We start from the raw sequence: 27,184 nt of genomic DNA on the forward strand, positions 1-27,184 counted from the left end.
TTCCACCCTTTGGGTCCAGGTTCGAACCCGACAGCTAGCAATGACTACCACTTGCTCTGGTAATTAGCACATAGGACAAAGGTGGCTTCGACCCCAGCAAAGCATCACCTGGTGTAGTCTCCCCCTGGTCACCGTAACCGTGTTTCAGGGGGTGGGCACCATCAGGGTGGTATTGGTGGTGGGGGTCACTCTACGGACCCTGAGACTCAAGTTTGGCAGCTGGCGGGTCCGAGAGAGAGAAAGAGAGGCCACGAGGGTGGAGACGGCATGGGGGTAAACAAAGTCAAGGTTGTCAGCAGTTAGGGTTCTTTGACCTGTGTTATCCCTTCAACACCTTGATGCACTCTATACATTTTGCTCAGGCCAAGACCAAATTGTCTCCATTAAGGTTATGAAAAGACAGCGGACCAGAGGTGCTGGGGTGGGGGGAGGCGCTGACCTCTAAGATGAAGAGGCGAAACTAAAGTTTTTGTGACCCATCAGGCTTTGCGACATATCACACGAAAAATTGTAGCCGATTCTTGTCCAGGGTTCAAATAGTAAACGACCACTCGGAAGCGAAATCGAACGACATGATGTCATGAGTAAATGCGACAGTTGGCAGGTGCAAGAGTGGAGACATCTGCCCCTCTCATCTCCCCCATCACCTTTGCGTTAAAGATTAACATATTTTGTAATATCCTGGTGGGGGTTCTTCACTGCAGTCATAGAACAATTTGCTCCCAGTGTTAAAATTTCATTAAATCCTTATTTTTAATGTTTTTTCTTTGTGTTATTGTGTGGATTTCGACAAGATGCTTTATTCTAGTGACATATATTCCTTGCTCTCCTCCTCCCCTACCTAAATCCATTTTCCATTGACCCTGAGTTTGATTGCTTTCTTTTGTTTCTTTTCAGCCTGCAGTCAACGGCGGTGGCTCCCCCGGCGACGAGCGCCCACAACCACCACCTCGACGGTGATATTTTGCCCATGAGAAGCAGGGAAGCCTTCCAGAAGAGCCCAACCAGGTCTCCGGTGAGGTCCCCATTGGACTCTACCCCATACTTTAGTAATACCGCAGGAGACCAGTGTCACAATGTGCTTGCTTCCAGTCAGGTACTGATAGGCACTAACGTCCTGGTCACTGCTGACACTTCCTTTGGCCAGCTGGACGCGACCCCCAGCTCGAACGAGGAGGGGGATGGGCAAGAACCTGAAGATGCCAATGACAGAAGAGGAGGAGGAGCAGGAGATGGAGGGGGCGGCAGGGGGAAACACCTGCGCATTACTGCCCTGCACACACGAGAACCCGTCCTGTCCAAGGCCATTGTGACAGACATCAGGCAGGAATCCCCAACTGTACTCGGTCTCACTTTGAGAGTGACCAATCCAGGGTTCTACTTCAAGGCTGGCCAATGGTAAGGCTTTGCTCGTCGGAATGTATGGGCTTGGTGGAATAGAATCTGTTTGTATGACAATAGTAACTGTCGTGTTTTTTGTTTCATTTTATTTTATTTCCAATCCAGTCTAATTATGGATCAAAAGGTCTGTTGGCATATTTCCTCACAGAATCTATTGAATATTGTACTGAATGGGATAACATGTCTGATCATGTGACTTATTACTTCTACATAGGGTAGATATGTTCATCCCTGGGTTGGAGACTGTGGGCGGTTTCTCCATGTACTCCGATCCAGCACAACTAGAAAACGATGGGACCATTGACCTTGGGATCAAGTTTACCAAGTGGCCACCTGCCTTCTGGGTTCACAAACAAGTATGTGGGGGAAACCCACTTCTGTGAGTGTCTGCTGGGCATGCTCCAGCTCTCAACTCCTTTGGCGTAGTACTTTGACTGGAGTTATCCGCTTACTATAAGATGATAGGGCAGAAGTAATTCCTTCAATGTTAGAAAATTTTGCTTACCACTTGTAGATGAAGTAAGTGTATGTTCATAGAAATTCTGAGATTTCTGAGATATTTTGTGTATTGCATCACTATAGCATCTTTCACCTTGTCAACTTCCGGCAGTGCCATGTTGGTTCAAGTGTAGCTATTCGAGCTGGCGGTGACTTCTTCTACTCACCTGAGATTGGTGATCCCACCTACGATCTTCTCCTGATCGCAGGTGGTGTAGGTATTAACCCTCTGGCATCCATCCTCTTCCATGCTGCACACCTTCACAACTCTTGTAATCCAGATGAATACAAGCCAGGAAGAGTCAAACTCCTCTATACAGCCAGAACACCAAAGGATCTTCTGTACAAGGTAGGATAGAACAAACAAGTGCAGACACAGTTTAGAGTGACTGTCCTCTCCTATTGTTGTCCCTTTCCCATCAAGCACCCACCCACACACACAAGCACCCACCCACACACAAGCACCCACCAACCCATGTCGGATGTCTGAAAAGAGCTCCGCTGTGCTGAGCAGCACTTCATTGCTAAGATATTTTGGAACAACACTAATTGTACTTATATACGCAAAGGGAGTTGTAAAAATCGAGTGACCAAAATGGAGTAATTAACCACTTCCATACAGTGACGCCTATGTAGGCGGCATGAGGAGCAAGTGGGTACTCGATGTTGCCGACGTCGCCATCTTGATTATATTTATTGTAGTCGTACCTACATAATTTTCATTCTCTCTAAACTGGCTTCATCAGTTTTCTATGGTTATCAAAATACACGGGTGAAAGAGAATGAACGATTGAGCACTGACTCTATTTTTTATAATGCGGTTATTATGACGCAACATCGCATGTCGGGCAGCTAATGCTGCCATACGTGTGATGTGCCCCAGACTGAAGAGGTTAATATACAAATTAGTGCTAAATACCTGAAGTGGAAGAAAATAAAAGTGAAAAAAGGAAAAAGGAACCAGCAAAGAGATGTCTGGATATGAGCAGGGTAGAATCACCAATGGGAGTAATCCCCAAATAATCATGTATGAATGAAACCCCCAAATAATACCAAAGGTTGGATAACTATGCTTTTTCTGGATTTGCAAGAGAAGGTGGAATAAGTGAGCACAGGGAAATGTACAAAGAAATAGCTCAACTTAAAAGAGCTAACGAAGAGACCTACATGGAGCTTGATTTGAAAAAAGAAACATGATCAGAAATGAGAATAAATGAATGAGGATATTAACAAAAACGAGGCCTTAAAAAAGAAGTGAAAGAGCAAATACGAACAGTGAGCAAGAAAGTGGGAGAAACGATCAAAGAGACTGATCTCAAAAAAGGGAAAGTGGAACAAGAAAATCGTTGACTTTCAAAGAAATAGTGCAAGTGGAAAAAAATGCCAAAGAAAATGTAATCAAAGTAATTAAGGAAAAAGAAAATTTAACCAGAGACACAGTTGATAAAAGAAAAGTGCATTGTAGTTTATGGTATTAGAGAAAAACATAATGTAGCTAAATATAAGAGTAAAAGATGAGAAAAAAATTGCTAAAGCGATTCTGAAGGAGATACAAGAAGAGGGACAGGATATGGACAAAGAAATTGAGGAGGTGCATAGAATGGGAAAATACTGTAAAGAAAAATAATATAGGCCATTAAAAATAAAACAGGTCTCAAATGATAGCAGAAGTACTATCTAAAACAACAGAGCTAGCAAATAGTGAAAACTACAAAAATGTATGGATAAAAAATGAGTGATGAGGAAAAAGAGAAAAGGCACTTAGAAATGAAACAAACAAAAAAAGTTAAAAAAGAACAGAGACTGAAAAGAATTATTTTTTTGGAGAGTGCTGGACCTCAGGTTGAGAAAATGGTTTATAGAAAAAAGGAAACATAATACAGATAGTATACCTAAATATAAAAGAGAAAAATATGAGAAAGAAATTGCTAAAGCAATTCTGAAGGAGATACAAGAAGAGGGACAGGATATGGACAAAGAAATTGAGGAAGTGCATAGAATGGGAAAATACTTTAAAGAAAAACAATATAGGCCATTAAAAATAAAACTGAGGTCTCAAATGATAGAAGTACTATCTATAACAACAAAGCTAGCAAATAATGAAAATTACAAAAATGTATGGATAAAAAAAGAAATGAGCGATGAGGAAAAAGAGAAAGAAAAGGCACTTAGAAATGAAACACACAAAAAAATATATATATATATAAAAGAACGGAGACTGAAGAATTTTTTGGAGTGCTGGACCTCAGGCTGAGAAAATGATTAAAAAAAAAAAAAAAAAAAAAAAAAATAGCTTATACCAACATAGATGGCATGATTTCAAGACTAAACAAATTAAATGACTATCTGGCATTAGAAAAAACCAGACGTAATGGGAATTGTGGAGACAAAATTTAAGTCCTTTACCACCAAACACTGTGGGACAAGGTCTACAACCATTGGATGAAAAATAGAAAGAAGAAACAGGGTGGAGTCATGTTTTTAACTAAGGCTTAAATATGACTAAACTAACAGAAGGAAAAAACAACGTGGAATTGATTATGATAAAAGTTGAAAACAGTTACAGGAAAATTAGAAAAATTGTAGTAATGTGTCTACCCCCTAAAGTACAGTCTTGGACAGAGTGATCATTCTAAAATGTTGTAAGACACAAAGAATGTACTGATTTACTGAAAGGAGGAAATAGAGTAATTATTGGTGACTTCAACTCAAAAGAAATATGTTTGGAAGAAATGACAGTGAAAGGTGGAGAATACCTCTGGGGAAACATACTACTGGATATGACCATTGGATACACAATGACTCAATGAGTAAAGGAAAATATCAGATATAGAAGCAATAAGGAACCATTAAGACTAGATTTAAAACTTATGTCAGAGCCTGAAATTGTGGACAGAATAGAATATAAAACCCCAATTGGGAAAAGATAAGAAAATGAGTAAGTGGCAAACATACATCAAACTAAGAAATTATTATGTAAAAGTATGCAGAGATGAAAAGAGAAACTATGAAAAGGACATAAAAAATACAAGGAACCTAAACTTTTTTACAGGTTTGTAAATGGTAAACTAAAAGACAAATAAGAAATAGTAAGACTATGCCAAGGGAATAATGAATATAAAGATGTAAAAATAGCTGAAATTATGAACAAATATTTTAGATATGTATTCACAATTGAAAGTTCATAAAACTGGGATGAAATACAGAGAGAAAAATGACCCCAATGAAAGAAAAAACTGTGACACAGAAAGAAATTAAGAGACCAAATTAAAAACTTTGATGTCAGAAAATTACACGGTCCAAGTGGAATTGCAAAGTGGATATTAACCTGTTAAGTGTCACCCTCCGTGACCATTGGCGCTTTGGCAGTGTCACCCTCTTTCAACTTCAAGGCCCTTTTTTTTTTTTTTTCCTATTACAGGTAAACGTCGACTTACGATGGCATTAGGTTTCGATAGAGCCATCGTAAGACGATCTCATCGTAAGTCGATCCCCACTCTGTTCCGTGGTCACTGTACCTAGCCTACCTGTATATTAACCACCAGAGATACTGAATATAGCCTATTAAACATGTACAGTAGTTTATTTAATTATTTTTATCCTTTTTACCATATTCAAACACTATAATATGTATTTTCAGTACGGAACTTAAATCTCGCGGGCAGCAGCCAATGCCAGCCGTACGACGTGACGTAATAATACTCGCATCATAAAATATAGTCACCGCTTATATCGATCGTTCTCTCTTTCACCCGCGAATTTTGAAAACCACAGAGAATGAATCATTTGAGAGAATGTAAAAACACAGGGGCGACTACAATAAATATAATCAAGACGCCGATATGGCAGCGTCGCGAATACACTTGCTCCTCATGACGCCTACGTGTGCGGCACCGTATGGAAGGGGTTAAATTATCATATCGTCGTCGTCGTCATCGTAAAGTCGAACAATCGTAAGTCGCGGCCATCGTAAGTCGACGTTTACCTGTACTCATTTCTTAAGAACTTGTTAGCTTTTGTTTTATCATTTCTGTATTTTTCAAACAATTCGTTTGTCTATTTTGACATAAATATACATAGCCAATGTTGAAATAATGAACAAATTAGGGAAAAGAAAAAATTACTTGATTTCTTTTTATTTAAAAAATGTTAAATTCAATGACAAAAAAATGGAGAAAACGACACACATACACACACAAAACAATACATGAATTAAAAAATAGTTTAGATAAAATGAGATACGAAGACGGGACACCACGAGCATAGCTTCCCTTCCCATAAAATACAACTAGGTAAATACACACACACACACACACACGTCGGTCAAAGTGACAACGAAGTTTGGAACTCCAGGAAAACTTTTAAGTTTTATTTATCTCAGCAATAAGGGAGTACCTTTGTTGTATTAATAGGGAAGGGGAAAGCTCATGGTGTAGTGGGAAGGTGAAGAAAAAGGTGAGAGGGATTACTGAGGAAAATGGAAGGAAATGAGGAAGGGGACGAATGGGCCTCGGATGTTAGAAGAAGTGTAAACAAGAGGGGTGCAGAACACACAGACGAGGAAGAACAAGGAAGCAGAACTGTTAAAAGCAGAAATATAGATAATAGTAGATCAATGGAAAGAGAAGATGAATGCTTTTACGGATTTAAGGAGGGAGGAGGTGACAACCTTCCCCGACTAGTAAATCTAGAGGAGAACCTAAAAAAAAAAAAAAAAAAAAAAAAAAAAAAATGAACGAAGCATGGGAGGCTAGGTTTAACCAATTAACACAAGTTACCCAAAGAGTTGATAAACTGGAAGAACTAAAGAAGGAGAATCAAAACCTAACTAAAGAAATAGAATTAAAAAGACAGTTAAGAGAAGTAAAAGATGTGAATGAGGAATTAAATAGGAATAATAAAGAGTCCATAGCAAAAGAGGTAAGTGGTTGAAAAAAAGTACAAGAGAACACTAAAATTGAATCTAAATATATAATGAAACAGCAGATGAAAAAACAAACTAAGGACACAGTTATTAAAGTGATGAGGGAGGAGAATATAGTAAGATACTTAGCAGATAAAAAGAAATGTATAATTAAAGAATAATAATAAAGAGAATAAAGAGTCCATTGAAAAAGAGGGAAGTGGTTGTAAAAAGTTGAAGAGAATACCAAAATTGAATCTAGAGATATAGTGAAACAACAAATGAAGGAACACATTAAAGTGATGAGAGAGAAGGAGAATATAGTAAGACATAGCAGATAAAAAGAAATTAATTACAGGAATGGAAGAGAAACATATTCCAAATAGGACTACAAAAGTAAGAGATGAGAAAGATAAGGTAAACAAGGTATTAGAAATATTCCAAGAAGGTGAACAGGAAATAGGGAAAGAAATTGAAGAAATATATAGACTCAGGAAATACAGTATAGACAAGACCAGACCAATTAAGGTTAAATTCAGGTCACAAACGACAGCAGAGAATGTTTTTATCAAAAACAGGGAAACTAGCAGAAAGTGATCAGTACAAGCAGGTATGGATAAAAAGAGAGATGAATAAAGAGGAAAGAGAGGAAGAAAAAAAAAAGCAAATCTAAGGAAAAAAACAAGAACAGAACGGAGTCAAAGAAAAATTCTATTGGAGAGTAGTGGATATGAAATTTAGGAAATGGTTCATAGGAGAGAAAAACAGAAGGGAAACAGAAAACAGGATGGAGGTAACAGAAAATTAAAAGTGTTCTTCACAAATATAGATGTATTAATAACAGGCTTGGATGAACTGAATGGTTACCTGAAGAAAAAAGAACCTGACATAATGGGAATTGTGGAGACAAAATTGAAAGTTCCACTACCACCCAACAGTGTAGGACATGGTGTATATAATTATTGGATTAGAAACAGAGAAGTAAAACAAGGTGGAGTTATGTTCCTGACTAAGGATATAAATATGAGGAATGTTACATATGGAAAGAATAGAGTGGAGATGATTATGATGGAAGTAGAGCACAGGGACAAGAAGAGCAGGAAGTTTGTAGTAAATTATGTGCCTCCTAAAACAGCTTCGTGGGAAGAGAGAGGACACAAGAATATGTTAGAAGACACAAGGATAACACTAAATAAGATAATGGAAGATGGAGGAAGAATAGTTATAATGGGTGACTCTAATTGTAAAGAAATCTGCTGGGAAGAGATGACATTGAAAGGTGGAGACAATATATGGGGAAATGTATTACTTGATATTATAGAACATACAATGACACAATGGATACAAGAGAATACTAGTATAGAAATGAGGAAGAGCCATCGAGATTAGACCTAATAATCACATCAGAACCTGAAATAGTGGACAAGCTTTAATGTAATACACCACTGAGTAAAAGTAACCACATATTAGTTGAACTAGAACTAAACGAAGATAAATACATGGGGAAAATGAACAATATATAAAGGGAAGAATGATGTATGATTTTTTTTTTTTTTTTTTTTTTTTTTTTTTTTTTTTTTTTTTTTTTTTTTTTTTAAGAAGAATTCTTTCAAAAAGCAGACTGGGAAAGAATACACAAGGAGGAAACAACAGTAGAAGAGAAATGGAAAACCTTGACTAAAATTTATAAGGAGTGAAAAGTATGTTCCAAGACCAAAAACAAGAAAAAGGATATGTAGAATGTTGGTACAACAAAAGATGTAGGGCGCTAAAAGGGATAAAGCTTGGATAAAATGGAAGACAAAAGATCGGAAAAATGGAAAATATATACAAGTTATAGAAATTAATATGTACAAGTGCACAGAGAAGAAAAGAGAAAACACGAAAAAGATGTCATAGAAAAATGTAAAGATCAACCAAAACTATTTTATAGATTTGTAAACAACAAACTGAAAAACAAACAAGAATTAGTGAAACTATGACAAGGAGTGGAAAACACAGAGGAAATAGAAATGGCAGAAATTATGAACAAGCATTTTAAATCAGTGTTTACGAGGGAGAACATACAACTTAGAGATGTTGAGTGGGTGGAGAAAGCCCCCCCCCCCCCCCTATGGAAGAGATAGAAGTAACAAAGAATGAAATAATGAATCACTTGAATAATCTCGGTGTTAGAAAATCACATGGTCCAGATGAAATGGCAAACTGGATTTTGAGAGAATGCAGTAACAAACTAACAGACAAAATACATACCGTATATTTTCACGTATAAGACGACCCTAAAATCCAAAAATTCACCCCTTAAAATTGGGGGTCGTCTTATACTACCATTATAAAAATCAGACCTTGAATTCTACGTGAGATGACTTGGAAGGCTAGCCTGCCGATAACCACCGATACAGAGGAAATGACTCACATTATGATAAGAACTGGTAATAAAGGTAATTAAACCATATTTACCTTATATATTATTGGCATATCTTTATAGTAAATGGCAGTTGTTAATAAATTCGAGGAATAATTCTATATTAATGAGATTACGGTAGTTTTAACTATGTAAACACATTTAACACAGCTGAAAAAAATGTAAACATCGAGCACTGGTTGCGTTCATAGCAACCTTTTTCTTTCGCTAACTTTTCAGTAATTTTTAAGACTGAAAATAACAATTTTGGATTACAGTACATAAAACATTTATTTATCAATAAAAAATATATTACAGTAGTTGCATTTAAAACATAGAAAATTTTAAAATTATAAAATTATAAAACTTAATTTCTAATCATCAATATTACACATCAAACGTATTTCTAAAACCTTTATTTTCAATAAAATTACATTACATTTAAAACTTAAAACATTATAAAATTTTATTTCTTTATTTATTTATATAAAAGCAGAAAAAACAGCTGATAAACGGAATCAAAACAATTCTTTTTGTACGGGAGGTTTGATACACTGGTGCTTTTGTAATTTAGCAGTCGTCTTATACTACCGATATGAGATAAATTCATAAAAATTTGCTCTAATTTTGTACCTCGTCTTATACAAAGGTCATCTTATACACGGAAATATACAGTAGTCTAATAAGCAGTTCATTGAAGGAAGGAAAAGTTCCAGAAAATTGGAAAAGAGCAAATATAGTACCAATATATGAGGGGAAACAAAAATCCTACAAACTATAGACCGGTCTCTCTTACAAGTACAGTAGCTAAAATTTGTGAAAGAATGATCAAAATTAGATGGATAATGCATTTGGAAAAAAACAATATACTAAATCCGAGGCAGTTTGGATTTAGACAAGGAACATTGTGTCACAAACTTGATGTGTTTGTATTCAAGACTAATAGATATAATACAAGAAAGAGATGGATGGGCAGATTGTGCATTTTTAGACCTGAAAAAAGTTTTTGATAAGGTGCCACATAAGAAATTGCTAAAGAAATTAGAAACTGCAGGAGGAATACAGGGCAAACTACTTAAGTGGATGGAAGACTTCTTGAATGAAAGGAAAATGAGAGTGGTGATAAGAGACAAACAGTCCAATTGGGATGAGGTGATTAGTGGAGTTCCACAAGGAACAGTACTGGCCCCAATAATGTTTGCTATATATATTAATGATATGCAACACTGCTTCTGACCCAGGGCTGTGGACAGGATGCAGGGATGACCTGTCATCCAGGGGGTGCCAAGATGGGAAGGAGGGTGGAGGGGAGTGGAATATATGGGAAATGAAATGGGTGGGAGTGTTTTCTATGCCTTTTTCTTTTTGGCTACCCCCCCGTGTAAGGGGGAAAAAAGCCTTTGGTATATGTATGTATGAAGGAATTGAAAGTTATATTAGTTTCTGCACAGATGATGCAAAACTGTTGAAAAAAGTGATCACTGAAGAAGATTGTGAGTCGCAGCAGAGTAGGAAGTGGGAGATGGAATTCAATATTAAGAAGTGTAGTATAATGGAATTTGGAAGAAAAAAAAAAATAGTGGGACCATATACTTTAGGAGAGGAAGAAATTAAAAAAATGGAAAAAGAGAAGGACCTGGGAGTCATTATTATGAATAATATGTCCCCTGAGAAACATATAAACTAAAGTTTTGGAGAAACTTATAACTTAAGAAAAACAATCAAAGTGGCATTTACATACCTGGATGAAGAAATGGTGAAGAAAATACTAGTCACTTTGATAAGACCAAGATTGGAGTATGCAGCAACGACGTGGTCACCAAGTACAAAAAAAATGTATAACAAAATTTGAAAGAATACAAAGAGCAATTACGAAATTGGCACCAACGCTCTTAGACCTATCATATGAGGAGAGGCTGGCAAAACTTGAGCAACTGACATTGGAGCAAAGAAGAGAGAGAGGAGACTTGATAAGTATAGAATCATGAAAGGCATGGAAATTATTGATAGGATCTAATAAAATGGGATGGTAGAGATACAAGAGGACACGAAAAGAAAATCAAGAAAGACAATTATAAAAGAGACCTGAAAAAGAACAGTTTTCCCCACAGGATAAACATTTGGACCAGGTTAGATGAGAATTTGGTATGTACAAAAATTATACACAAATTTAAAAACAGTCTAGTTAAAACGAGATATGGAAACGGGACACCACAAGCATAGCTCCCCTTCCTGTAAAATACAGCTAGGTAAATAAAACTACCGTAGGTAAATACAGAATGAAATAAGAGACCAAATAAAAAACCTAGATGTCAGGAAATCACATTGACCTGATGGAATTGCAAATTGGATACTGAAAGAGTGTATAGATGAACTAACGGAGAAATTATACAATATAATAGACTTCTCACTCAAAGAAGGAAAGGTGCTGCAAGATTGGAAAGATGCAAACATTGTACCAGTATATAAAGGAGGAAACAAAGATGATCCTACAAACTTCAGACCAGTATCTACAAGCACAGTAGCAAAAATATGCGAAAAGGTTATCAGGAGCAAATGGATCAAACACTTGGAAGAGAATAAAATATTAAACCCTAAACAATTTGGCTTTAGAAGTACCACATGTACCACAAACTTAATATGTTTTTACTCAAGATTAATAGAGATAATACAAGAAAGAGGTGCCTGGGCAGATTGTGCCTTCTTCGATTTGCAGAAGGCTTTTGACAAAGTACCACATAAAAAAAATTGAAATAATAGGAGGAATACAAGGTAAGCTACTGGAATGGATGAAAGATTTCTTAAGTGGGAGAAAAATGAGTGGTGCTTAGAGAGAAAAACTCGAACTGGGAAGATTTGATAAGTAGCGTCCTGCAAGGCTCTGTATTGGCTCCTTTAGTGTCTGCCATATATATAAATGATATGGATGAGGGAGTGAAGTGTTACATTAACTTCTTTGCTGGTGATGCCAAATTACTCAAGAGAGTAAGCACAGTAGAAGACTGGAAATTGCTACAAGACCTAGACAAAATATGGGAATGGAGTCAGGTGTGAAGTGAACTTTAACATTAAGAAATGTAGTATAATGGAATTTGGAAAAAGCAAAAATAGAATATCGGGTCAATATAAAATTATACCAAGGAAGTCAAAAAAGTCAACTCAGAAAGGGACCTGGGAGTGATTATCTCAAGTGACTTGGCACCTGATAAACATGTCAATAAATTAGTTGGGGAGACTTTTAACTTATTAATATCAATGAAAGCGGCCTTTGACTTCATGGATGAAGAAATGATAAAGAAAATAGTGGTCCCACTGATAAGACCTAAATTGGAGTATGCTGTGACACTATGGGGACCTAGTCCAAAAAAATATAGGGAAATTAGAATTCAAAGAGCAGTTACAAAAATGGCACCTACACTCTCAAATTTGACATACAAAGACTGGATAAATTACATCTATCAACACTGGAACAGAGAAGAGAAAGAGGTGATTTGCTGACCATTTACAGAATTATGAAAGGGATGGAAGTTCTTGTTAGAGACGATTTATTAAAATGGGACAGAAGAGAAACAAGAGGACATGAGAAGAAGCTAAAGAAGGACAGTTACGGAAGAGATTCGAAAATGAATAGCTTCCCACACAGTGTGATTGATGCCTGGAACAAAATAAATGGGGAAACAGTGAGTGCTAAAACTATATTTGATTTTAAGAACAAACTGGACATGGAGAGATGCAAAAACGGGTCACTATGAGCATAGCTCTCTTCTTGTAAAATACAACTAGGTAAATACAAACAACTGCATTTTCTCCATGAACACACATTTAACTTGATAAACCAGGAAGATTAAGGGGCAAAGCTTGTCTTATGAGATAGTGCAAGCTCCAACCTTTAATGAGGGTGGGATAGATACAGTGGTGGCACCAGGGGGGGGCTTGGGGGGGCCTTAGCCCCCCAAAAAAAGTGGCCAGCCCCCCCAATAGCCCCCCCTACTGAAATGAGCAAATTGAAAATTTAAAACACTCATTGAAATACAGTAATTTTATTAAGTGGAATTTTTAATTGCCAGGGCTAAAGATTTGTCAGCCATCAGTGCTAGCCCTACCATTAACCCCCTCCCCTTTTGAAATGAGGATAATATATGTGTATTATCATATTACTATTAGCCCCCCCAAAAATTTGCTCAGCTCCCCTTAGCCTCCCCAACTAAAAATTCCTGGCGCCGCCGCTGGATATATATGTTTCAAAACAGTAGGGAGAGGAACTTCCTTGCAAGATTGCCAATAACAAGTACTAGTCATTGGGCCTGCAGTTTACTGTGAAACTTATTTTCAGCAGTAACTTTTATCATTTTCTTTTAGTTCACATAATCTGAATAAAATTAATGCTATTTGTTACAGGTACGCTTTGATGAACTGCAGATGGAGACATCCAAAGTCAGTATAGAATACTTCTGCACTCGGCAGCAGGTGTCTGAAGATTCTGGAATCCATGGTAACTTTCAGAGTTGGGTCCAAGTACCTGGATATTTATCAAATACAAGTACAGTAGTTTTGTCATGTACTCAAGTCAAAGTACATGCCATTGTAATAAAATACAAGTACTTTGTGATAAAAAAATCCTGTTACAGATTTGTAAATCATTATTAAAATACCCAATTTTTTTATAACTAAAAATAATGCAAGTGTATGTACCCAATAGTATCATAGAGTTTGCTAGAATCTATATATGGTATACATTTTTTGATTAATTACAGTATATTTGTTTGTACTTCAGTGTACACTACTTGGTATTTTTTAACTACTTTGGGTTTAGTACAAGTACAAATACAAGTACCATTGAATTTTTAAACTATAAGTACATGTACTTGGACACAACCCTGGTAACATTCTATCCCAGTTTTTAAAATATTCACTTGTTTTCAGTGCATTATTATCAGTGATTACATTTAAAAAAAAAAAATCACTACTATTGTCTTGACATGCACCAACAATAATTCTATACCAGCATTATTTTATTCTTTCAGCTGGCAAGATACAGTTAGAGAATATACGGCAGGCTATTGAAGAATTAGACATGGATAATATGAAAGCACTAATATGTGGGCCCCCACCAATGATTGAAGCTATGGACACACAGCTTCTTGCATGTGGATTAAGTTCATCACAAATATATTATGAGAAATGGTGGTGAAAAGACTTATCATAGTTCAAAATACCTGGCAATATTTATTTAGTCACAATATAATTATGATTGTTATACATATGTACAGAAATAAAGAATGGATATCCTGATATTTTTTTATGTTGACATTTCCATGTAAGATTATTTATCAACTATTAATCAAAGGTCAGAATACACAACGGGAGACACTTTTTCAAAACTCCAAGCAGAATAAATAAAGACTTTTCCCACGAAATATTTGTACTATTAACCACTTCCATATGGTGACGCCTACGTAGGCGTCATGAGGAGCAAGTGGGTACACGATGATGCCGACATTGGCGTCTTGATTATATTTATTGTAGTTGTAACTACGTAACCTCCATTCTCTCTAAACTGGCTTCATCATATTTTCTATGGTTATCAAAATTCACGGGTGAAAGAGAACGAATGATTGAGCACTGACTTTATTTTCTATAATGCGATTATTATGACGCAACATCGCACGTCGGGCAGCTAATGCTGCCAGATGTGCGATGTGCCCCAGAGTGAAGAGGTTAACCTTGAATTTAAGCAAAAAATAAAACTTTTCAACTCTGAATAAATCATTTGCACTTCAAAAACAGCTTTGGCTATAATCAGGAATCTTTGGAAGTGTGATGTATGAGTAGTCAGACATTGCTATTCACATGCCATTGTTCACCATTGTTAAACATTGAATATATTGAATAACTGTTAGAAAATTTTGATCATAATCTATTAAATTTTCTCAGCTATTCAATAGATTCAATGTTTAACAATGGCAAGCAATGGTGTGTGGATTATTTTTTTTTGGCTATTCATACATTGTACAGTAGACCCTCGTTTTACGCGGACTTTTTATGCGTGGTTTTGAATTTACGCGGATTTTTGGGTTTTTGTATATATATACAGCGGATGAGCAAGTGGAAGATCAGGTGAAGAAGACTGTAGCCTTAGGAAAGGAAGTTGGCGGTGAAGGATTTGCAGATATGGAGGAAGAAGAGGTTCGGGAACTGGTTCGTGGCCATGCAGTTGAGCTGTCTGAGGAGGAACTGGTGGAACTCGTCCAGTCGGCCAGTGAGGAGGAGGAGGAGGAGAAGGGCAATGTTGAAGAAGAAAGCCAGCCACAGGAAGGATTAACTTTGGACTCATTGGCAGCCTTGATACGACAGGCCTCCGCTCTCAAGGCTGCCATTTATGAGACTGACACATCCATGGTGAGGGCAATTGCGGCGCAGAATGGCATCGACAGTGTTATGGCGCCCTACAAAGCCGTCTTGCAGGACATGAAAAAGCGCCGAGTACAATTGCCCATCACCATGTTTTTACAGAAACGTGGTGGTCCAGCTAATTCTGATGCCGAGTCCGACTAGACTGCTACCTAGACTACTACCCCTTCTACATATATTCATTTCATGCACTGTTTTTTCTTGTTCTTTTGTTTGTATTGTATTGTTTTCCTATTTTTCTTTTGTATTATTTTGTTCAATATGGCAATTCATTGTGGAAATAAAATTATTAGGGTTCTAATGATTGTTTTGGTATATCTCCTTCAGTGGCGGAATTTTACGAGAATTTTCGTTTTACGCGGGGGTTCCCGGTCCCTAACCCCCGCGTAAAACGAGGGTCTACTGTACTTCCAACAATTACCGATGGTAGCTGAAGCTGTTTTCAAAGTAAAGATTTATTCAGAGTTAAAATAGAGCATTTTTGTTGCCTAAATTAAAGTTTAAAAGTAAAAATGCTTTGTGTGAATGGTTGGCAATGCTTTTTTTTTTTTTATTTACTCTGCTTGGAGTTTTGAAAAAGTGTCTCCTGTTGTGCATTCTGGCCTTTAAATTCAATAGAAAAAGACTAAGGGAGAGGAGTAAATGTTTTTGTAACATTATACAAAGTGAGGTAGCCCAGGTGTCTGGTCATTGCCAAATGAACAAGTTACAGAGTTCAAAAGAACCATCACCTATGCTGTGATGGAAGGCTTACAGTTAGGTAGAACAGCCTTTGAAAGTTGTGTTCATAGTCTCTAATACTTAATGACTTGTGTTTTACATGTGACATGGCATGTTAAGGCATTATTTTTACATGTTACTGTTGTATCTTCTTGAATAAATAGAAAAAAATTAATCCACATAAGTGTATATATATTGTAAATAAAACTTTGTCCAGACACAAATTTGAATAAATTTTATGGTGCACATCTTTTCCTCTGTAAACATCAGTAGAAAGCCAACTCCCTCATGTACACTTTCACTCCCAAGTGGTGGTAATACTTGTTTTGCATTCATCAAATTGAAATCTGCAGCCCCCAGTGGCTGGCAATGGTCCTTGGGCCTACTCATAAACTCTGGGAAGAAATTTTACTGCCTTCCATACCTTTATTACTAGTCTTCATTCATTCTTTCCATGTGTCCAAATCATCCTAATACTCTTTCATCAACCCTATCTCCCAACTCCCTTTCCACCCCTGTTCTCCTCACCTCCTCATTTCTCACTCTAGCCTAGTAACCCCAATCATACTTCTCAGACACCTCATCTCAAACACATTCAAACTCCTCTCTTATGTTCCATGTTTCTGCCCCATACAGTGCTGTTGGCACAATCACTCCTTCATATAGTCTCCTCTTAGCATCCATTCCCAAATGGCTATTCCTCATTACACTTTTTAATCCACCAAGGCATTTACTCGCTTCTCTCAATCTACATTCTACCTCCACTCCTTTTCCTGCCACATTTGCACCCAAGTATCTAAAACTATTTACTTCCTCCAGTTGCTCTCCCTTAATGCTCACTTCCAGTCTGCTGCCACTTTCACCCCTTGTACATCTCATCACCTTACTTTTACCCACATTTATCTTCAGCTTTCTTTCACACACTCTCCCAAACTCTGTCACCAACTTCCTCAATCCCTCCTCCGATCCTGCCACAAGCACAATGCCATCCACAAACAACAGCTGGATCACCTCCCACTTTTCTCAATTTTTTTTAACCATCTCCAATCCCTGACCCACCACCCTTGCATTTACCTCTCACACCACTCCATCCATGTATAAGTTGAACAGCCAGGGCGACATAATGCATCCTTGACAAAGACCCGCCTTTACCTTGAACCACTCACTCTCTCCATTTCTAATCCTGACACATGCTCTACTACTCTCGTTAAAACTCTTGACAGCTCCTAGAAGCTTTGCTCCTATCCTGTATATCCACAAAACTTCCCACAGTGCCTTCCTGTCTACCCTGTCATAAGCCTTTTCCAGATCCACAAAATGCCCAAAAAACATCCTTCACCTTTCCTATAGCTTTCTCACATATCTGTCTTACCACAAAAGTTTGATCTACACAACCTCTACCCGTCTTAAATCCACACTGTTCCTCACCAAGTACTCCCTCTTTTCCTCTCTTAATCTTCTCAATCAAGATCCTCCCATGAGCCTTCCCAACTACACTTAGCAAGCTAATCCCTCTGAAACTACTACACTCACACTTGTCTCCTTTTCCTTTGTAAAGTCCTCTGGCACTCTACCCTCTCTTCAGCAAACATTAAATAACCTCACCAGCCAGTCCACCATCACTGTACCTCCTTTTTTTTTTTAGACATTCTGCATGGCATCCATCCAGACCAGGTGCCTTACCTGCTTTCATCATCTTAACAACTGCCCTCACTTCATCCTTCTTTATTTCTCCTCCATTATCCTCACTCATCATGGTCATTTTCTTAGCACTTCCCTCTGCAACTATCTTTCCCAGCACTTCTAAGTTACCAGAAGAGGCTGGATAACCGCATTGTGAACAGCTGCCCAGGATGTAACACTTCACCCCATACCATACAACACATAATGGAAGACTGCATTATACACATTCATGCATGCAAACAACACAACATACACTCTATAAAGGATTTGTGGGAAAACCCAGTTTTGGCTGTGGCATTCCTTGGGGAGATGGGACTGCTCGGACAGACCGTCTAGGGAATGACAACAAAAACTATCTTTCCTTCCCTATCCTCCTTCGCATTTAGCAACTCCCTAAAATATTCTACCCATCTTCCCCTTACTGCCTTCTCTTCCATTATCATCTCTTCATCTGCACCTTTTACCTTTTCTTCTCTACTTGATTTGCCTCCTCTTCCTCTCTTAATTTTTTTCCAAAACATCTTTTTATTACTTTCAAAATTTTCTGTCATACCCTTACCCCATTTCACATCTGCTCTCATCTTTGCCTCTTTTACCTTAGGCTTTATTTCTCTTTTCTTTTCTTTGTATCTCTCATATGACTCCCTCATCCTATTTTGTAACCAATCTGTGAAAGCTTGCTTGCTTCTCTTCTACAACCTCCCCCCCCCTGGAGCCGCTCTATTCTGCGGGGGAGAGACCCCAGGCTCTTGCCTCCACGTGGAGGGGGTGGGAATGGTCGATGGCAGTAGCATACTGGGGGCCAACTACCCATGACCCTCAGTACAACATAGCCTCGACCGTTGCTGAATAGACTTTTATACCTGCATTTCTTACCCACCCATTACCTTCTCTCCCCCTCGCCCAACTTTCTACCCCTTTATTCTATCATGATTGACCCTCCTGATGACATGGCCAAATTTTGAAACCTCTCAGTAACAAATTTTCATGTACAATCATTATAAGTCAAACTTTTCATTCATAATCACTATAAAAAAAAGTCCTATGGCGATGGCTAGTGATGATAGGGGCAGGAGAAGGTGATCTCTGGGAGCCTCTAGTCACGAACTGCACATAGGCGATGTGGGCAAGATAGTCGTTCTGTGATGGGATGGAGGCAACATCACAGCTCGGCAGCTACCCACATGACTGAGCAGCCCTGTTCAGGATCCACTCTGCTCACCCCACATGGGGAGGGGGCTAGAAAAGGTGCCCTAAAAATAGTTTGCCTCACATCCACCTGACTGGGGAACCGCCCCCAGTAAGGTCACCCTCATTGCGGTCAAGATGCAGAAAAATGCCAAGCACAGATGATGACTCGAAAAAAGACTCTTCTTTGACACCACCAAATACTGATAGTAATATAAAACCATTGAAAGTTGTGCACATACAAGGTACTCCAATACAGTGCAACTATGATGATATATCTACCCCACTGAGCAAATTTGGAATTATAGTAGAAATTCGCATGAAATTTCTTGACATTGAGAAAAAATGGGAAGCTTGGGTAACATTTGATAAGCATGAAGATGCCTTTAACCTCAGCAGAAACTTCAATACCCTGAAAATTTACAATTCCTTAGTCAAAGGAGCCTTAACAGATAAGGTTCCTAAAAATCTAGATGTTTATAAACCTGCAGAATGGAATTCAGATATCCATCAAGATAATACTATAAAAGAAAGAATCCCCCAACCTCCTATGTGGATAGTAATTAAGGCTAGGGAAGAAAAATTTAATTACTATAAATTTAATAGATACAACAGAGGGTAGGTGGCATTAAGAATGGAGATATAACAAGATTTGGTAAGAACTCAATACTTGTTCATGCCAAATCAAAGACACAATCCAAGATGCTCTGTATGATGAATGTTGAAAATAGTGATATAATAGAAAAGATTAGTCCTCACCAAAATTTTAGTTATGGAAGAGGAGTCATCCATGATAAAGACTTGTATGAATTGACTGAACTAGAAGTATTAGAGATGTGCCCCACATCTATTTGGAAAGTGAAAAAGATCCCAAACAGTAATGTGATTATACTTACTTTTGAGGATAATATACCAACTCGTATTAGCAATTGAAAATGAAAGAGTGAGAATTAGACCTTTCCATCCCAAAGCTCTACAGTGCTATAATTGTTTTAAGTTTGGCCATCCATCAAAGATATGTAAGAATAATGAGGTATGTGGTAATTGCTCTGGCCCAACACACGGCCAATGCTTAGATACTCCCAAATGTATCAACTGTCAATTGGATCACAAACCAGTAAATAGAGTATGTGAAGAATACAAATTTGAAACAGCAGCTATAAATAAAGCTTATACCGAGCATATCACGATAGGACATGCTAAGCAACTCTTAGGAAGAAAAAAGAGCTATGCAAATGCTCTTACTACCCCAAGAAATCTACCTCATTCTACAAATCTCCCCACTACAAATGAAACTTCACCCTCTGGTGTAGCAACCCAACATTTAAGGCCAAATAATCAACCTACTATGGTGAGAACTCCAAACACAAATACAGATAATCTACCTCCAGATTACCAAAACACCTCGCATAGTAAAGAGGTGCAACCCTCAAATCCCCCTCCACCTTCCAGAAATCAACCTTGTTCAACAGAAATGCAACACTCATGTCCAGATGATCAACATATTTCGATGAAAACAATAAGCACTAAGACAGATAATATTATATCACCATCACAATGTGGATTTAGAAAATTGCATTCTACAATAGACGTCCTAATGCAGCTGGAAACCTCCATATGTGAAGCATACACCTCAAAGCAACACCATATAACTGTATTCTTTGATATGGAAAAGGCATATGACACTGCATGGAGACATGGAATTCTTAAGACCATTCATGATTGTGGTCTACGAGGAGAATTACCCCTATATATTAAAGCATTTTTATCCCATAGATATTTTAAAATTAAAATTGGTAATACTCTATCAGATAAGAGATGCCAGGAAGAGGGTGTTCCACAAGGGAGTATACTTAGTGTAACACTTTTTGCTTTGGCAATAAATGGGGTAGCAAATATTATATCAGATAAAACATTAAGCACATTATATATAGATGACCTTTCGATATCCTTCGCTGCTACCTATATGCCTGTAGCAGAAAGGAAGCTACAACTCGTTATCAACAAGATTGTCAACTGGGCAGAAAAACAAGGATTTAAAATATCTACCAGCAAAACAATAATCATGCACTGTTGCCGCATTAGAGGGATACACCCAGACCCAGACCTTTATCTATATGGCAATAGAATACCCTGTGTCGAAGAGACTAGATTCCTAGGTCTCATATTTGATAAAAAGCTTACTTGGATCCCCTATCTGAAACATAAACCAAATGTCAAGAGGCTTTAAACATTTTAAAAGTTTTATCAAATACAAACTGGGGATCAGATAGACAGACAATATTAAGAATACATAAATCTCTGATAATTACCAAACTACAATATGGATGTGAAATTTATTCTTCTGCATCAAGCAAACATCTAAAGATCCTAGATTCAGTACACCACAATGGCATACGTTTGGCAACAGGAGCTTTCAGATCTTCCCCCATCCCCAGTTTACTAATTGATGCTGGAGAGATTCCACTAGAACTATACTGACAGTCATCTATCATCTGGTATTGGTTTAGGACACAGAGACTCCCTGAATCAAGAGCATTTACTACAGCCAACAGAAATTATTTTAATAACTTTTATGAAAATCATCCATGATATCCTAGACCATTTAGTTTTAGAATAAGAAAAATACTGGAGACTATAAATATCACAAATCAGATCTGCCCGGTTAAATTACCAGTTACGGTACCCAAACATGGAAGTTACCCATAATTAAATTTTGTAGATATTTTAAAGGTTTTAAAAAAGATAAATCGGATGCAGAAATTAAAGGACAGTTTTTAGAACATATTACTGAAGATTTGGGTTCCACATTCGTTTTCACGGATGGCTCAAAAACAGATGCTGGCGTCGGATATGGAGTTTTTAGCGATAATTTTAGCTGCAGAAGAGCTTTACCAATTGCAGCATCAAATTTTACAGCAGAGCTATATGGAATTCTAACCGTTTTAGAACACATTATAACTCTCCAGACATCCAACTTCACAATCTATTGTGATTCAAAATGTGCATTACAGGCAATAAAAATCTTCAATGGCGATAATCCTCTAACAATGAAAATCTCACAGTGGGTGTTTCTACTACAATGTAGAGGGATCACTCTATCATTTTGCTGGGTTCCAGCACATGTACATATATATGGAAATGAAAAAGCTGACCAACTAGGTAAGTCAGCAGCAGCCAGTCTGATCCCTAAACGGTGCACTATACCATATAGAGATATCCTTCCTAGCATCACGAATATTATCCATAAGTCGTGGAAACAACAGTGGAATGAAGTGGGACATAACAAAATTAAAGAGATCACCACAAATATACACCCTTGGAAATATGAAATTATGCCAAGAAAATGGGAAGTAATTATATGTCGTCTCCACATAGGACATTCAAGGCTGACCCATGGATATCTCATGAGTGGTGAAAATCAACCATACTGTGAAGATTGCTTAATCCCCATGACTATTAAACATTTGCTGGTTGAATGCCCTAATCACAGAGAACTGAGAGAGCGTCACTTCCCAAATAAGAAAGAGAGAGATGGTAACTATAATTTGGCCAAGATATTGGGAAAAGAACTGCAGTATGATTATGAGGGAGTCATTAAATTCTTAAAAGAAGTTAACCTACTTGACCAAATTTAGTGACAAATACAAGTTAATATTGAAATATAATCCCACCACTCTCATTTCATTGGATATACTCCTACATATATATATATTTACTCAATCTTCTCAATTTTTTCCTGACCAATACTAAAGGCCTAGTTAGACTCTTTGGACTGGTTGGTCCTAAAATGTGTAATAACAAGAATAATTAAAACCAAATAGCTTTTAACTCTATTCAGATCTTAACATAATTTAACACCATATATATATATATATATATATATATATATATATATATATATATATATATATATATATATATATATATATATATAACCATTACACTATTTGATAACTAATACTTGATACTGAACTTAGATTTATTAATATTTACCTTCATCTATACATAGTAAATCACTATTATTATTATCTATACCCAAAACTGAATCTTAGAATTTAACAATTCAGTGTCTATGACTTCTGCAGTTACGACGCCAGATAACCTTTAATCAATCAATCCTCTACAACCTTCTTTGTTTCCTCATCCCACCATTCACTACCCTTCCTTCTATTTCCTCCTGTCCTTCTTGTTCCACACACCATCTTTGCGCACTTTGTGACTCCCTCCTTGAACCATCCCCAACTTGTTCAGTGTGTGAAGATGCATATTGAATATTTCCCTTACAGTAACTATAATGTAAAATTAAATGCATTGTTACAATTGTATTATGAATCCAATTGGCTTGTTCACCATGTTCAAAATAATGATTGGTGAGTAGGTGGACTAAGTGATCTGATAATTTTTATGACAGTCACATGTAGGATTCGAACCCACTGTTTCGGCCACCCATAAGATTACCTTCACAGAGCCTTAACCCACTTTCTTAGAATATGATATTCAGAAAATTCTTCTTAGCATAGAATAAAAAAGATTACCTTTACAAGTTCAACATTTTTATGTTACACAAAAAACACAGTTATGAAAACTACATTGTGTAACTTCTATGTGAACAGAACTGTTATTGTTCACAGGCAGAGGTGGGCGTTCCGAACAAATGTTCGCGAACCTTTATCCGCGGATTTGTTCGGACCGGCAAAATCCCGGATTTGGGTTCGGAGGTTCGGATTCGGACCGACGTCAAAAAAGATTCGGACTTCCGGGTTCGGAACGTCTTTTTTCGCGAATCCGAACCTCCGTATCCCGGGAAAAATTCGAAAAAACGAAGACGACCAAACATTGGTTTTCAACTTTTCCGCGGCATACAGATGTGGTGACGCCTATGTTTCTGTAACAACTAGAGACGCCTTTGACCATTAGCATTGTGTTTTACTTTATCGCTTCTCTCTACTTCCTTCTTGAGGACGAGGAGGAGCCTGTGGTGGTGGCCAACCTGGAGGAGGAGGTCGGCAAGGAAGTAGACACTTGGGGCGCCATTCTCGGCACAAGCATCGTGAAGATCTCCCCAGCAAACTTCCCCGAGGAGCACAGGCAGCACTGGGTGAACTGTTTCATCAAATATAACACTCCCCTGCCCTCGTCTGCCTCAGCTGAACGACTCTTCAGCTTCGGCTCGGACATTTTGAGGCCAAAGCGAGCCTCTCTGACCAATCTGAACTTTGAGAACCTGACCTTCATGAAGGGAAACTTGAAGTTGGTTAAGAGGGAGAGCGAGAGGGCCGACAAGTTAGAGTGAATCTGTGAAGAGTGAAGAGTGAAGACTGAAGTGTTGTGAATTTTTGTTTTAAATGTTTTTACTGTTTTGTTTTGTGAACTTTTGTTTTTACTTTTTACTGTCTTGTATTAATAATTTGTTTTTCTAGTAATAATTTGTTTAATAAATAATGTAGATATCTTAAAAACACTTTTTTTAATCGGAAAGCTTTAAATTTAGATTCGGAGATTCGGAATGAGTAAAATTTAGATTTGAAAATGTTCGGAAGGTATCGGAATTAAGGTTCGCTTTGCTATTTTTTAAAGATTCGGAGGTTCACGGACAAATGTTCGGAATAAATGTTCGCACCGAAATTTTGAAAATCGGGTTCGCTATTCGGAGGTTCGGAACCCAAAACCGGCGAAGATTCGGGTTCGGATTCGGAACCCCAAAAAAGGTTCGCGCGCCCACCTCTGTTCACAGGTAATAACTAATACATCTGTATACTGTGGATGCTAACAACTCATTTCTGAAAAAGTTACCTTGCCATGCCTATGCAATGTCTATAAGACCAGAGTATACACATTGCTCCCCTGTGGGCACAAGTATAGATGACATTTGAGGAATTTATATTGATCAATTTTAATGTTTGGTAGCTCATCTGATGTTCATTGAAATATTAATTTTAGATGTCCACACACAGAGTTAATGAATGAGAAAATGGGAGATTGGGGGAAGAGAGAGAGAGAATTATGGTAAGGGTAGGGGGAGGGGAGCTAGACAGAAAGAGAGTTATGGAGGGTGGAAGAGAAAGAGTGAAGAAGAAAAAATGGCAAGAGAAAGATATGGTGGGTGGGGGGACGAGAGAGAGAAGGGTTAGTAATAAAGAGAGAAATATGTGGAAGGAGAGAGAAAGATATGGCAGGGTGGAAAGAGAGATGGGAAGGATAGAGAAAGAAATATGGTGGGGGGATAGAGATGACAGGGAGGAGAGAGAGAGAGGAAACAGAAAACTATGATGGGGCTCAGGGATAGAAAGAAAGAGAGGGAAATATATTAGGGGGAAGGAGAGAATTAGAGAAGGGAGAGGGACAGAGAAAGAGGAGAGAAGCCTGGAAAAAAGAGAAGGGGGATAGAGAAAGAAATATGGTGTGGGGAGGGATAGAGATATATTGAGAGAGATATGATATGGGGTGGTGAAAGAAAATGGGAGATGAGAAAGAAATATGGTGGGGCTGAGGGATAGAAAGACCAAGACAGATGGTGAAGGAGTGATAGAGACATATGGCAGGGGAGGTTTTATATATATATATTTCTCTCTCCCCCACCATGTCTGTCTGTCTTTCTATCTCTCACTACCCCCACCACCTTTCCTCCTCTATCCCTCTATCACCATATATTTTTCTCTCTATCCTTTCTCCCACCATATCTCTCCTTTCCATGCCATATCTTTCACTCTGTCTTACTATCCCTCATCCACTCCATATTTCTTTCTATATATCTCCCCTGCATCATAGCTCTCTCACTCTGTCCTTCCCCTCCTTATCTCTCTCCTTTGCCCCACTATATCTCCCAATCTATCTTTCTATCACTCATCCCTGCCATATTGATCTATTTCCTTCTCTTTCTCTCTCTCTTTTTTTTTTCTCCTTCTTCTTCTTCTCCCATTCCCTGGCATATCTATATCCCTACCCCCTGGGGCTAGGGGGTATAGTATAGAATATAGCCCCCGCCACGTTGGCTGCGTGTCTTAAGAGGCGACTAATGCCGATCCCCGAGCGGGGCTCTTGTTTCCCCGCACAGGGCTTCCTCTTAGACTTCCTTTTCCACTCTTCTCTTCTCTTCCGCTTGCTGTCCCCTCCCTCCGACCTAATTTTCAGCCGCCCCTCTCGGTAGCGGCGCTACACCCATCCTAAGGTAATGCGTCCCTGCCAATAGGTTCGTTGGTGGCAGGGTATCATGCCACCTCGAAGGGTTCCTGCATTGCAGCACGGTAAGCCGGTGCAGTAGGATTTCGATCCAAGTCCTAGCCCAGGCGTGAGGCTCCGCCTGGTGCCGTCCTCCCTATCCTCACTTACAACCTGGCCTTGGCAGCCAATCATGAAAAAATCCCCTTTTAGTGGGGTGGCCGGCCCCCTAAATCCGGCTCCAGCTGACGCAGCTGGTAAGACAGCGTCGTCTACCCCGAATAAAAGACTCCTTGGCATCGAATATGCCCCAAGGCGTCTAAACTTTTTCGAGCTCGTGAAGCTAGTTACCCCTTTTGGTACTGTCGAACATATCTCTCTTCGTGTTAAGTCAAATTATAACAACTTTTATGTGTGTTTCTTAGCTCCATCAGAATGCATTGCAGCCAGCGTTGCCCTCAATGGTAATAAAATCGCGGATTCGATCTTAAAATGATCCATCCTAAAAATATCAAATATTGAAGAACAAGACGATGACTTCGTCCCTAATGATACATACCTTACCCCCGAGCTCCCTGAACGTCCCCATCCTTATGCTTTAGCTCCCGTGTAAAACCTAGTGACTGTCGAGGAGGGCAGTAACGATGTCCTAATATTTAATATGATCAACAAAATGATCGCCAACCCTCCACTCACTCCAGAAACCTTCACGCGCTTTGGTCGCAACACCTACCTAGTGAAGGTAAGACCCCACCAGGGATTTATGCTCCAGGATACGTCCGGAGATTTTTATGGCAGCGGAATCCTCAAGATTT

At 38.2% G+C, this 27,184-nt stretch overlaps 1 protein-coding gene across 7 annotated transcripts in view; it reads left to right on the forward strand.

Moving 5' to 3' along the window:
- Positions 1-15,306, forward strand: part of LOC143041324 (oxidoreductase NAD-binding domain-containing protein 1-like) — a 30,445-nt gene extending 15,139 nt beyond the window's left edge. For 6 of the 7 annotated variants that reach the window (XM_076213173.1, XM_076213322.1, XM_076213236.1 and 3 more), the window contains 5 exons: positions 898-1,398; positions 1,616-1,757; positions 2,012-2,248; positions 13,605-13,698; positions 14,231-15,306. In XM_076213173.1, the coding sequence (XP_076069288.1) occupies positions 898-1,398; positions 1,616-1,757; positions 2,012-2,248; positions 13,605-13,698; positions 14,231-14,397 (1,141 nt within the window). In that variant the 3' untranslated portion in view covers positions 14,398-15,306. The remainder of the gene's footprint in view (positions 1-897; positions 1,399-1,615; positions 1,758-2,011; positions 2,249-13,604; positions 13,699-14,230) is intronic. The other variant, XM_076213616.1, reaches the window with a different exon arrangement.
- The last annotated feature ends 11,878 nt before the right edge of the window (positions 15,307-27,184 follow it).

The sequence above is a fragment of the Oratosquilla oratoria genome, chromosome 1 (genome assembly GCF_046742065.1).
Source record: "Oratosquilla oratoria isolate Oo_2021 chromosome 1, ASM4674206v1, whole genome shotgun sequence".
In the NCBI taxonomy this organism is placed as follows: Eukaryota; Metazoa; Arthropoda; class Malacostraca; order Stomatopoda; family Squillidae; genus Oratosquilla; species Oratosquilla oratoria.